This window comes from Candoia aspera, chromosome 3, assembly GCF_035149785.1.
Source record: "Candoia aspera isolate rCanAsp1 chromosome 3, rCanAsp1.hap2, whole genome shotgun sequence".
Classification (NCBI taxonomy): Eukaryota; Metazoa; Chordata; class Lepidosauria; order Squamata; family Boidae; genus Candoia; species Candoia aspera.
Window position 1 is genome coordinate 44,828,746 of NC_086155.1, and position 14,408 is coordinate 44,843,153.

The 14,408-nt window shown below is 39.4% G+C and overlaps 1 protein-coding gene across 1 annotated transcript; it reads left to right on the top strand.

Annotated features, from left to right (window-relative positions):
• Positions 1-1,406: 1,406 nt before the first annotated feature.
• On the top strand, positions 1,407-14,380 carry LEMD1 (LEM domain containing 1). The gene is made up of 7 exons (XM_063300087.1): positions 1,407-1,573; positions 2,518-2,637; positions 3,654-3,727; positions 6,297-6,383; positions 8,227-8,322; positions 13,134-13,192; positions 14,081-14,380. Exons 1-7 carry the CDS (start codon positions 1,420-1,422, stop codon positions 14,283-14,285), a joined length of 795 nt encoding a protein of 264 aa, XP_063156157.1. The 5' UTR covers positions 1,407-1,419; the 3' UTR covers positions 14,286-14,380.
• Positions 14,381-14,408: the final 28 nt, after the last annotated feature.

Sequence of the window (14,408 nt, forward strand, 5' to 3'; positions counted from 1 at the left end):
GGTGGGAGACCAAGGGGACTTTGAATCTGCCACACGCTGCTGGCAATAGTTCCCTGCTGGCTAAGTTTCCTAAGGCATATCAGCAGCCGCTTAATCTGACACCCCTTTCTCCTTGAGGTGCCCTCTCTGCTTTCATGAATCTTAAATAATTTTAAAGCAATACTGAGTAGAAAAGGAAAAAAACAACAAATGCAGTTTCCCACTCAAGTGGAATAGAAACCTTGTTGGTTTTTAATTGTTTACATGCATTTGTACAGTGTACTGTTTAGCAGTGTTGGATATATATTAAATTAGCATGGTTGAGCATTTCTGTGGGTATTACACATGACAACATCTGAGTTCTGTATGCTGGCCTGTCATGAGACTTAATATTAATTGATCCCCATGTTAGGCTTCCACTGCAGTGTGCATTTCTTTCCACTCCTCACCTTGTCTTCCAGATGGCGCCAGATAAGAACACTGATCATTGTTTTAAAAAACAGTAAACAAAAAATATATATTAAACTTTAGGTTAAACAGTATTACGCAGAATCCAGCTCTTAAATTGCAGTTGCGTAAAGTTTCCTCAGAAAATCACAATATCAGATTTTGGCAGCACAATCCAAGGGGGCTCTAAAGATGCAGATGATGGTGTTGGGGCATGTGGGCCACACTACAGTGAATGTCTGTCTACTCCAGTGTTTCTCAACCTTGGCAGCTTGGAGATGTGTGGACTTCAATTCCCAGAATTCCCTAGCCAGCCATGCTGGCTGAGGAATTCTGGGAGTTGAAGTCCACACATCTTCAAGCTGCCAACGCTGAGAAACACTGGTCTACTCTATGATTGTTTGCCACCCTCTCCTCTTATAGATCATCAGTTTCTTAGCCCAAGGGGGGAAAATGCAAGGAAGACTAAACCGAGCCCATGACATCTGACTTGCAAAGGTTAGAGCTGCCCCCTTCAGAGATATGGAGTGATATACATGGGGATGTTTAGAAAATTACTGGGAGAGAAAGAATAGTAGAGATGTGATTACCAGTTTTGGTATCAATGTGTCACATCCAACTGACAGGTATATTGTGGTTCCATATGGGATCTCTCTCCAGTGGAACTTGCATACTATATCTTTTTGGGGGGGGAACTGGGAATTTTTCCTGTTCTTAATTGCCAATGAAATATGCCACTTTGTATATAATTTGATGCTCTGTGTTTCTGAATGCTCACAGAGCTTATAAACGCTAATAGTGTTCATTTGATAACACTGATAAATTATTTTGAAATCATTTCAATGCTGGCAGGAATCCAGGTACATTAGTAGAGCTAAGTAATATGTTTTTATTAGATACAAAAGCAATTAATGATTTTTTTTAAGCACTGAAATAAAGAGCAAATTCTTAACCAGCATTATGCTTGCTTTCATAGGCTCACTATTTGAAGACATGGAGAATGTTACTGTAGACCTGCATATAGAAAGCAAGGAACAAGGCACAGCAGAACAAAGCTTGAAAGAGGACGTTGATGTTAAAACTCTGTCTGATACTGAGCTATGGAAGCAGCTTTGTGTATACGGAGTCAGCCCTGGACCAATATTACGTATGCATCAGTTGAATGATGATCTTGGGAGATATAAAGGAAAGCTGAGCTCAGTACTATAGCCAACAGTTGATATTACATATTTCCACTAGCAGTCCCCTAGCACTTTTAGTACACTCATACACTTTCTGGTCTTCAAGCAGAAGGATTCTGTTCTTCCACTAATATTTTTTAGCATTTTTATGATGAATGATTTAGCTGAAGAGTAGAATGAATCCTTACTGAGTTTTCAGATGACATAAAACAGGAAACACCTCAAAGACAGGAGTGCAATTCAAAGTGGATATAAAAGTATCAAAAAGAAATCATTTCTTATTTTTGTACTGTTTCTGAATTTAGGCAAAAAAATTGCATAGTTGTAGGATGAGAGGTACCCGGATGAATGGAAATAGATGTGAAAAGCATCTCAAAGTTAACATTAGCTTTTGACAGGCCTTTTAAGAGTATTATAGATAAATTGGATGAAGTCAGTAAATGTCATCAGATATAATGAAACAAGTGCAGTGAAGATTTGAAGTTTCCAGTTATTTAGTCTGTAGAAGAGAAGACCAAAATGGAAACATGATAACATTCTTCAAGCTTTTGAAGAATGCTTAGCTTAAGACAGCAGGTATACAATAATGCTTAAGGTGTGGATTTGGCCTGAGGAGATTCAGGTTCAAATCCCCACTCAGTCATGAAGTAGCACACTGGGTAGTTTTTAGATAGTCATTCTCTTTCATCCCAACTTACCTCACAGAGTTCTAGGAATAAAATAAGTGGAGACCCCCCCCCCCCATATATGCTGCCCTGAGCTTCCAGAGAAGAAAGTGATGTATAAATGTGAGATACCCTCTATGATTATCAAGTGTTCTGTATGGTTAAAATTCCCATTCAGTTATACAATACTGGAAGTAACAACTAATCAAAGCAAAATGTTTTATAGACTGGTCTATTTGCTTTAGCTTCCACAAGAACTGTTTACGAAAACAAGCTTCTGCAATTGATGAAGCAATGCCCAGGAGCAGCAGCTGGAGAGAAGAGCAGGCTGGATGACTGTGAAAGGGAAAATGTTGGAGCAAAAGGTAATGCCTAGTAACCATCCACTGAATGAAATGTTGCTCTGTGTATGAATATAATGATTACTTATTCTTTGCTATTATCAGCAGATAAAATTAACATTAATTGGCTTCATTCACAACTAGAGTAAGGGAATTTAAGGCCCATTGATTTCAGTGGGTCTGCTGAGTGAATTATTTTGCACAACAATTTATGTCTGATGCATAAGTAGCATGCTTGTGTACACCGCTTTATTCACATCCCAGAGGTTTGTTTGTTAGAACAAAATAAAAACATCACCTTGTGAAAACCTATAATCTTATATTTCACTTGGAAACTATTTCCATAAGAATGCATGGTCCAGTTGCTTGGCAGAATTAATGATACAGATAATATCTGAACAAACCATTGGGAGATCTGCCCAATTCTCACTGGGTCTGGAGTAGTCTACTTCATACAAGGTCAGAATTAATGTCCCCTTTTTCTCACATATTGGAATTCAGCAAAAAACACAAAAAAGTTATTGAGCAAAGCAAATCACCCAACAAAATTCTTGGACTGACTAAATTGAAAAAGGAAATGTTTCTTTTTCAAAAAGTTGTGAAACCATTTCAGTTCTTTCCCCTGCCCAAAAAGAGCTTCATTACTGAAAAAGGTAGAGAGGCCTGTTAAGCCATCATTTATCCCCTAAACAGTATTGCTACAATATTAGCTCTGGACTCATCAGACTTCCTTCATCCTTCCTGGAGTTGCTATAAAGAGGAGATTCTAATTTTTGCTCTGTTTGAGCTGACTGTGCCTTATTCATTATATATATGAACTTAGACACGTTTGGTTAGTTTTAATAAGACAAGATAAGAAACTGTGAGCCAAACTAGTTAAAATAAACCCTAGCTGATATTAACCACAGTTTTAAATATAATGAAAAGGAAACAAAAGCTGCTGATTTTCTCATGGCCACATTGGAGAAATGGAAGGAATAGCATCTGCTTCTGGAATGGGTAATTTGGGGAATTGCTCAAAAGGTCTTATTCTATCCCAGGACAAACCACAGAAGTCATTCTTCAGAATAGCAACTTCAGAGGATCAGCAGAATGTGCCTGTAGTTCTGATAATGTAAGTCACACAAATTATGAAAATCTTGTGTCTATAGATAAATGCAAGCAATTACAGGTGAATCTAAACTGATGTACTAACCCTGACAAGTGAAGCAATTACTCCATTCACATAATTAGAAAGTATTTCAGAAGCTTCTGTTAATGTATTAGAGCCTCAGGAGATCTGAAGCAAAATAGACTATTCAGGTATTGAAGAATGAGCGAATTTTATAAGATAAGAAGGAATTATTCCTGGAAATGTGGAAGAAGTCTATATTAAAATATTAGAGGAAATAGGCAAAACGATCTTCCATTGTATCATTTTAAGCCCTATTTAAGAAGTGCTAATCAAGTCTGTTAAATGCTGATAGATTCAGTCTTCTCAGTATCTTGTTCCAGTCCCAATAGATCTCTTCCCCGTTTCGTCTTCTGATTCTAGCTCCAGGTTCGGTGGTTTTGCAAACACATTCTCAGACCTTTTTCACATTGCATACTGTTCCCAGACAGTTAAGGCAACTGAATGGTTTGACTGGCCCCTGAGAACTCCTGTATAAGTCCTCTAAAATTTGTGATGCTATGGATTAATAAGGAGCTACTCTCTCAGGAGTTCTCCAAACAGTTTATGCAGGTGAAAAAAAATGCTTTTCTTTCAAGTTTGTAAATAATCCTCCTCCTCCTCTTCTTCCTCCACATCCACCCTCAGGGCTCCCTATCCAAGCAAATGACCACAGGCTGGGTGGGTTGCATCAGTCCAGGCCTGAGGATACTGAGCTGCCTAAGCATAAATTGTAGCAGGCAGTTCTGTGCCCCAGTCTATGGGATGGCTATGTAAACATTTGCAATTTTCTAGTTCAAACCCAGCAGCTCCTAACTGACTGATGGACTGATCTGATTTGATGTATATCCTACCTTTCATTCAGGAGCTCGTGAAGAAAAACTCTGTTTCATGTTAATTGCATTTCTTCACTGAAGACCTTTGCCCCTCTCTTTTTTAAAACTCCAGCATGTGGATAGGTATATCTGGAATAAAACTGGTTTGGAATATGGTTGAATGGCTTCCCAAATGAAGCCCTAATTTTCTGTGTGAAAAACGTTGTCTATCCCTATAACAAAAGTTAGAGTAAGGTTTCATTACACTACTCAGTCATGCCTGTCTCCCTCTACTTTCCTCTACATTTGTAAAGGAAAGTAGAGATGACCCTGGAAAAGGAATGCAAAAACTGTTAAGGGAACTCAACAACCCAGTTCTGAGAAAGTGGCAAGCATGAGAAAGAAACTCAAAATAACCCTGCCTTGATTTTGTCTGATATAAGGTAGGGCAGAAAGAAACTGACAGTCTTTCAAGATTCTGTTAATATACTCTACAGCAGTGTTTTTCAATCTTGGCAACTTTAAGATGTGTGGTCGTCAACTCCCAGAATTGCCCAGCTATCATGGTTATTTTGAGTTTCTTTCTCATGCTTGCCACTTTCTCAGAACTGGGTTGTTGAGTTCCCTTAACAGTTTGAAAAACAGCGCTCTACAGCAGTAAAGTAGCATTCCTGAAACTGCTGGGGTGTTTGTTTCTTGGCCTGGCCTACCTTGAAGGGCTGACAGCATTCCGGCTGATCAAGTGGTAGTTGATAGTGGGGGTACTGTTTTGGTCTTTCTGTTTCCCCAGACAGTTGTGGGGAAGAGGCTTTAACTCTCTTCCTTCCCCATGGATCACAACCCTAGGTCCCTTGCACTTTTTCACCTGCAATTCCCAGTTTTCTCAAGGTTGGGAAATACATGAAGTCTTCTCCATCCAGCAGGGAGAACCTGAATGTGTGTGCGCATAATTTCTAATCCACCAATTAGCTCTGCATGTGAACTTTTGGATCAAAAGGTTGCTTTGCTCTCTGCTATAAAATGGTGAATAAGCTCCTTCTTAAGAACGATAGGGATCACTTCAAGAGAATAACCTACCCCAGGAGAATCCTCTTTCCAGAACATTGGATGGCAGCTGTCTGGCTTCGTTTCTCCATGCTTTTCAGCCATTATGTCCTACCTATTAGAATCCAAATGAATGCAGACTTTGACAAAAGCATTTAACTTTAACAATTCATTCTTGTGGCTTCAGCCCATCAAATACGTCAGCACACAAGAGTCCAATGTGTGTCCCCTGGAAGCCATAAAAAAGAAGTTGTTTCTCTGTAATGAATGCTTTTCAAGTGAACATTATAAATCATTTTTTAAAAATCCCTCCTTTGTAGCCAACATGGAGAAATGTTTCATCTTCCAAGAATTACTCCTGTGTCTAAGTAAGTGGGGAATGAGGGAGGCAGTGCATGGTCTACCTCTCAAGGCGTGCTCCTGAGAGATCCTTCTTCAGGATTGTATCAATAAACACACCTTTTGAATGGTGCTCTGGGTAGGTATAGAACCCTTGAGTGGGGCTGCACTGGTTACCACCATGTGAAAAATGTAGGCTTTTTAGAGTCTGTTAACTTTTAGCTTCTGTACAATATTGCTCAAAGTTAAGGACTTGTACTATCCCAGCACCATGCACCTCATTCAATCTTATCTATCTGCAACTTCATTTATGCTTGTTATCTGTTCTATCTTAGAAAGCACCTTTAGATGAAATAACAGAACGCCAGAAGAAACTTTTGTCGCCTGATTCTGAGCACAGTTTAGCCAAAATAGTGGCAGAAGTAAGTATTGTACCTGTTGATTCAGGTAGCACTAGGTCCCCAGGGTGTAACCCAAAGGTGTAATGTGTCTGCTGTTACCTTCCTTGGCACCTGAGAAGCTAGTATGTTTAAAACAAACCAGCAATCTCAGGTGTAATGTATATTTCCAGTAGTGCCCAAAGAAACAAATAGACTCTACATACATTTTGGGTGGGAAAAAGTGGGTGGCTGTGGTCCAGTACCTTATTTGGAAGGTGCCAAACTAACAGAAAACAAACAAAATAACTTGAGCTGCCCGTATCCAGAATGGCAGTCGTTTTGTGAGATGGTCCATAATATGCTCTTAAAAACCCAGAAGTGTCCTCTGGTCCAAATATACTAGGGACACTTTTGTTAAGCTGATGCAATGACAAAACTAGTTGAGTATGATCTACTGCAGCCTCTTTCTATGACTGCCAAATATGAAATACTGTTATTTTGATTTACTTTATTTATTTCCATTAATTTTTGTTTTATCTTCTGTTCCTGCAGAAATACATATTTTCTTGCTTTCCTACATAATTTATATTGAAATTTACTTCATTATCACAAATTTCAGCTCTCTGCCCTACCTGATATCAGACAAAACCACAGATTTCAGTATAACTTTTCAGATTCCTGAAAGAAATTTCATTTTAAAAATCTTAATCCTACTGAATGTTCAGTTAATGTTATTAATTTATATTTTTCTTAAACATACTGAATTTACTGGGGCAAATTCTTATATGTATCCCAGTATATATTTCCTTATTCCCATTTGGGAATGTAAGCTCTTTTTTTTTTTTTCTAAAAAGAAGCTAAGTGTATAGAATTTCAACTGTGTATTTGCAATGGTGCATTTGCACAGAAATAATTTTAATTTAGAGTGTGAAACAGAGCTGGGGCATTGAGGATAATCGAGAAGCAGGTCTGCTATGTAAATAAACTTGCCAAAAAACTAAGTGCAGAGGCAGGATGCTGCTACAGCTGTATTTTTTGTACACGTTCTGCTTTGATAAAACAGTTGGAGGAGGATCCACAAGTACAGGCAAGGCAAGACAAAGCAGTGTGTGGAAAGGGGGTAGAGCAAGATGCTCCATTGGAAAATTGAGGGAGAATTCAAAATACTACTCCCTTTATTACCGGCTGTCACATCTATATACTCCCACGTTCAAACACCATACTATCAACAGGCCCTGGGTGGGGTCTTTCAGGTGATATACAGATTATTACACATACTCCTTGTGCTAGTGTTAGTGTCCAGTTGCTTGAAAATAAGGTGGGGTAATTTCCTTAGTGTAATTATCAAGTTGTGGCATCTCTTCTTGCATTGTTAGCTTAGGATTCTCATACTACTTTTTTATAGCAGAGGGGCAAAATGTGAAGGGGGAAATGTTTAAAGCTGGTATTTTTTTAGGGCTGTGCAGCGCTTCAGGGTCAAAGAGCAAAAAGATCCTTTGGAGTATGTGGGGCACTCACCTTGCACTTGTCAGCAACTATTTAAAGCAGCAGGGTTTTTTCCCCAGATAGCAGAGCTGCCTTCCACAGCAGTGGCAGCAGCAGCAGCGTGATCCCAGGAAAAGACATGTCTGGTTTAAAGAGTCGCTGATAAGACATGTGTGGGTGCCTCTGCATCCACTGAAGCCCCTCTTTTCCTTCAAATCCAAAACTCTGCACCTCCCTAGTATTTTTTGAAGCAGGTAAGAAATTATAAATTAACATGCAGTTGTACACCTAATATTTCTGAAATTTGATCAGAGAGGATAGATAACTTTTGTCATGGATGTTTCATGCTTACACCCTGCCCATATGTTTCTTTAATTAGTGTCAACTTGTCTATTAACAGCTCCAAGAGATATTACCAGAAGGTAAAATGGCTTCCCATCGGACACAAGGTTTAAGGAAGAAAATTGGCAACAGCCCTGAGACAAGCAAACAAAAGGTACCCTTTGAACAGTATGTGAAACACATACTATTTTTAAATCTCATATTAAATATGTCATTTGTTAAAGCAGAGTTCTGGAACAAAACATAAAAGGAATTATCATTTGGGAATAGCACACAGCTCTAAACGGGTCAAAAGAAAAAGTTTCTCTTGGAAGTGGTGCAGTTGCTAGAACTTTCTGTGAACTTGACTAGACCAAAGCTAAAAAAAACCTCCTGCATTTCAAAACTGCATCAGCAGAAGTGTAACATTCAGATCAAAAGAAGTTAAGGGTACTGTGTATCTGATTTGGTCACACTTGACTTGGCATATGATGGCCAACTCTAGGTCCCTCAAATTGAAGATTTTGGACTAAAATGCTATAGCTGCTGACAAGGCATGATTAAAGTGCTTCTCTTTCTCTTCATGTATAATCTGGGGTGTTTTCAGCTGGAAGGTTCCTAGTACTATTCTTTCTCCATCTGAAGCATCCTTAGAGAACTGCAAGTCCAGGGCTTGCAGAGCAATAGAGAAGATGCAGGATTTGTTGGGGGGAAGAGTTGGGGTTGAACGGCTGCACCTTCTTCCGTTCCCGCTCTCCAGAAACACACTGCATCCCAACAAGCTGCTCAGACCCAGGTCTACAAGCCAGGCTTGACAGCGTTTCCTCTGTTTCCAAGTGGGTAGGGAAAAGACCCTTCCCTTTTCCTCTTCATCACTATCCCAAAATCTTTGTTTACACTGTACCATAAAGGTGAGTCTTACACAGTGCTGTAAAGGTGTTTCAAGTTAGAAGGCTCCTAACACTACTTGTTGAAAAGCATTCTGCAGCTTTTCCATTTCCACTTGTGGGGAAAAATGTAGAAATGTGCAGAAGGATTACAAATTGAAGGCGACAATGTCTAAAAACAATTTTCACCATAGTTTCTGAGACAGAGGGACCATGCGATAAAAACGTCTTCTAGAAGCACTCCAAAACTGCAAACTGCTCTTTTAAGCCTACAGGAATGACATAGCTAAGAAAACTTTATAAACTGTCCAAAATATTTATAGACCCCTGACTTTCCTCTACGTTAAACCTATTTATTGTATTGAGCTCCTTTCCTCAGCAAGGAATTAATAATATTCTAGAGGCCTTAAATGTGTTTAAAACAGAGTAAGCCACAGGGAGCCAACCTTTTTAGTTATTCTCTAGCATTGCTTTAAGTGCTTCATTTTGTCTCTCCTGACCTCTTATTTCTTCTTATATAGAGGGGCAAAAATAGCAGCATTGCTGAAGGCTTTATTGGCACAAGAGATTTTAGATCATAAGGAATAAGAATGGCTTTGTTTGAAAAGCATCTTCACTTCAAGAATGCTTTAAAAGTGCAGTAGGAGATAAAAGAGAGACTTCTCAATATAGCTGTCAATCTCTAAAATATTAGGCAGAAGTGAAGTTATTTTTAGCACATTTTTTCCTATTGGCTTTTGTGGCTGTGGATAATGATAAAAGATTCAAACTTGAATATTACCAATCATTCAGTCTAAAAACCCACATCGTGTAAAATGACTCATTCCAATCCACTCCCTCCAAATGGCGAACAACTATGGTTGTATTATTTATTTAATTAATTAATTTTTATCCCATCTTTATTATTTTTATAAATAACTGAAGGTGGCGAACATACCTAATACTCCTTCCTCTTCCTCTTTTCCCCACAACAACCACCCTGTGAGGTGAGTTGGGCTGAGAGCAAGTGGCTGGCCCAAGGTCGCCCAGCCGGCTTTCAGGCCTAAGGCGGGACTGGAACTCACAGACTCGTATCTGAAGGCTTTTGCCTGTCCTTTTATGCTTTCCTTTTTCCATCTGGGAGAAATATGTAGCATGCTTTATTGTGTTAGCGTAGTATCCATTGGAGGAGATATTCTTGAAGACGTCTGATGTAGTAGCGTCTTACTATGGGTTGTTACAGATTAATACTAAACAGGTTGAAATGTTTTGTAGACACAATAGCAAACCCACAGACAGTTGGAGGTCTATAGCTACATTGAGCCGGATTCCAAAGCAGAACAACTCTCTAAGCCAGTGTTTCTCAACCTTAGCAACTTTAAGATTCATGGACTTCAGCACCATGCTGGCTGGGGAATTCTGGGAGTTGAAGTCCAGACATCTTAAAGTTGCCTAGGTTGAGAAGGTAAACAATGGCAGCTATTCTAGCAGTTTTCCTTTATCAGCCACCAAGGTATTCTACGCCGTCTCTTTGAGGCCTTCACCTTACCGTTTATCTTTTTGTGCCTGTGGGCTGGCACTTTGCATTCATCCGAAGACTAGGTTGGGATTTCTGTTATGGCTATCTTGGCAGGTACGCATTTCAGGACTCTTTTATTCACCCCAGTTTCAACACGGGTAGTTTGGGAGACATGCTCAAGGCAGCTTACTCAATGAAAGTAAGCTCAGTGAGAAGAAATGTTAGTATAATGAGAACAAAATAGTTAAGAGCAGGAAGAAGAAATTGCATCCAGCAAACAGACAAGATCAGCTCTGAATCCACATCTAAGAACAAACCTTAGATAGTGAGCAAGGGGTAGGCCATTGCCTAAGATGAAAGCAATATATTTCCTCCCAGGGGAACAGCAGACAGATTTGAAAACTATATTAAGTAAGTTGGTTGGAACAGTGGCTGTTAATCAAGCCCTGCAGTTTATTGACTGGATATATATTCTGCCTTATCCCTGGCAGCTAAGGAACTTTCCTCTCATTTGTCTCACAATAATAATCCGCAGAGGTAAGCTGGACTCTGAGAGTGATTCACCCAAAGTCACCGAATGAGCTCTGTTGTAAAGAGGGATATGAATGGGTCTTCCTGATGATGGTCCAGTACTTTAACTGCCACACTACATGACAGCAGGCTTCAAATCATTTTTAGAATATATACTTATTGCCTTCGTTACGATGGACACGCTTCTGACAGAAAAGAGGATTATACGTTTAAGGATGATTTATTAGGCAGTTAGCTGCAGCAATAAACTTTGGTTTTCTCTGTTACTTTTCTGTATCTTTTGCAATGCTTCAGTTTCCCATGGCTTCCTTGCACATTATTAATAAACTGGAGAAGAACAAGATTAACCAATTTTTGGCAATCCCCCAAAATATTGGCTATGCATTTTTTTAAAAAAACAATATAATTATATTGCTATTGTGCCAGACATAGAACAAGACTGGTTGACATCATAAAAACCAAACAACATAAAAAATAATTAAATAAAACCAAGATAAATAACATAATATAAAGGCATTGAAATGCTATGTTGACTATTTGTTCCTCAGATGCCTCTGGAATGGTTTTCTGAAAGGAACGAGGGTGCTAGCCAGACTTCCAAAGGAAGAATGCTTTATAGGTCAACAGAGGACTGAATTGCACCCAGAAACCCATTGGCTAGCATTGCAACAACCCTAGTACAGGTGTTATTTAACTATGATGACTTTGATTTGCCGGTATATGAGTTGTTGTATTCTGTACTAACTGCAATTTCTGAATGGTCTTTAAAGGCCACCCCATATGAAGCACTTTGCAGTAATACAAATTGGTAGTGATAAATCCATGAGTCACTTGCTAGGGCCTCTCACACCAGGTGGAGCTGCAACTGTATACCAGCTGAAGTTGGAAAAAGACCCTACTGCTTGTGGCTAGTGAGTCCAGAATGATCCCCAAGTCATAGACCTGCTTTTTCAGAGGAGTGCCACACCGTCAAGAATTACCACTGAAGCTGACAGGGCTTCCTTTGGCACAAACAGTAACTCTGTCTTGCTTGAGTTCAAGTTCAGCCTGTTTTGCCCCATCTAGAGTAGAGCAGCCTCCAAACACCAGTTCAAGACTTCTGTGGTTTCTCTGGCTCAGCTCAGGGTGGAAATGTACAGCTGAGCATATTGATGGTATCTTATCCCAACTGATGGATTAATTCTCCTAGCAGTTTCATATAGATGCTAAGGGGGGAGGGTAATCAATCCCTGTGAGACCCTACAAGTGAGGACCCATACAGTTGACCTCTCCTCCCCCACTGCCACTGACTGGTACTGAAACACAGTGCCCTTGACATCCAAACCTTGCAGGCAGTCCTGGAGGATACTATGGTTGATGGCATGAAACACTGATGAATGTCTAAAATGACCAGAAGCAGTGTGTTCTCCCCATCTAGCTCTTAAGAAAAGTTGTCAGTCAGAGAGACCAATATTTTTTCCACTCCCTGACCAGGTCTAGATAAACTGGTTCTTCAAGAGCTATTTGTAACTGACATTCCCTCACCTTCTCAACAGCCTTTCCTAAGAAGGGAAAGGTGGAGACAGTGTGACAATTTTCCAGAATCATTGGATCAAAGGATGGCTTTTTGAGGAGGTGTATCATTGCTTCTTTTAAGGCCAGTGAAAACACTTCTCTCTCAGTGAAGCAGTAACTGTTTCCTGGACCCAAGTTGTCATATTCCCACTACTCTCCCAAAGTAGCCAGGAGACACATGGATTATACCCCTGGGAAATCATATTGGCCCTGAGCCTGCTGGCTTTTCGTAAGGCTGAAAACGTGGTTTTGCCATCCATCATGGGAACCTGGGAGTGGGGTAGAGCCTGTGCGGTGGCTGTATTGAGTACTGTTGATTGATGTGAGAATACCTTGGCTATGGATTTTGTTGTATAGTTTTTATAGTTTTTTATATTTTTATTGTTCTTAAATTGTGTTGAAAAAATTGTCAAATCCCTCAAAGAAGATAGTTCTTTTAGTTTACAAGGAAAAGGATGTGTATTTCATGCATTTCATAGAGTCACACCAATTCATAAATCCATCATTCTTTTTCAGAAAAGTGATGCACTGCACATTGATTATGGTCATCCTGATGCAAGCAGCGTAGGAACTAGGTAACGTTCTTGAGAATTATCTTAGGAAGCCTGGTGCATGTGCACTGCAGATCAATGAAGCCTGTCTTTCTTTTGGAGGAAAGCTCAAGAAGCTCTTCTATGCCTTTCCAAGTGTCCTAAGTAACTCTGAAATACACAAAAAGCCATAATGAAGAAAAACTATCTAGTGTTTATTAGGCAAAAAAACAACAACAACCCAACAACCCTTTTTTGCTGAAACCATGATTTCCACAGAAATCAACTGTAATTAGTGGCTTTGAAAAGCTGAAAATACTTTGCTCAATTGGGGATTGCAAGTTTCCATATGGATTAAAGGGACTGTGAAGAAAATCTCAAAGGACTGAGTTTATAATATTTTTAAGCTAAAAGTGAGTTAGTGGGAACAACTGTCTAATGAGAAAAAGGCAAAACCTACTCCAGAAATGTAGCTATTTTGGGTAGGGTAGGTCGAGAGATTCACTGCTTCAGCAGTTGGCCTAACAAGACAATTTCTAAAGGCCTTAAGTTAAAGGCTGTTAAAGGTATGACCAAGAACTGTCACTATTGTGTGTGTTTGTTGTTGTTGTTGTTGTATAGGAGTTCCTACCACTCACTTGTACCTGTTATGTACAACTAACAAGCTTCATTAAAATTCTGTTGCTTCAGTTTCTTTATATTATGTGCTATTACGTTAAACTATAACCTATTGTGAACTACTGAAATATTAGTATTTTGTATCCTTTCATGTTCTAATCTGCTGCAGCTGAAGTTCTCTAATACGCCTGTTTTCCAGGTTAGGCAAATACTGGTCTAGTCAGACGCTACATATCTCAACATAAAAACATTAGCATTTTCCCTTCTGGATTTTAGAAGTATAATCAGCTAGTATATTGCCTTTTGTGCTTTTAGTTCTCGGAGAAGAACATTAAGAGAGATCCCTCCTTCAGTCAAGAAACGTCCTGAAACCAAGCCCCAGAAGGCATGCGAAAAACCAGCTGAAGGAGTTATACCAATGCGGATAAAGATTGTTGTGTTCTGTATCTTTGTTTTCCTTCTCTTTGTGTATGTAACTATGGAAACCAGTCCGTTCCCAACCTTCTTTAGCAGAAAATGAGTGCATCCCTTCTGTGAGAGATGGATGGAAGACCAAGGAAGGTGATTCAGTTAGTTGCTTAGGAACAAGTGATTTCAGTAGCTAATTAAAAAGCAAATGGAGTGATCCAGTTTGTATGTGTGT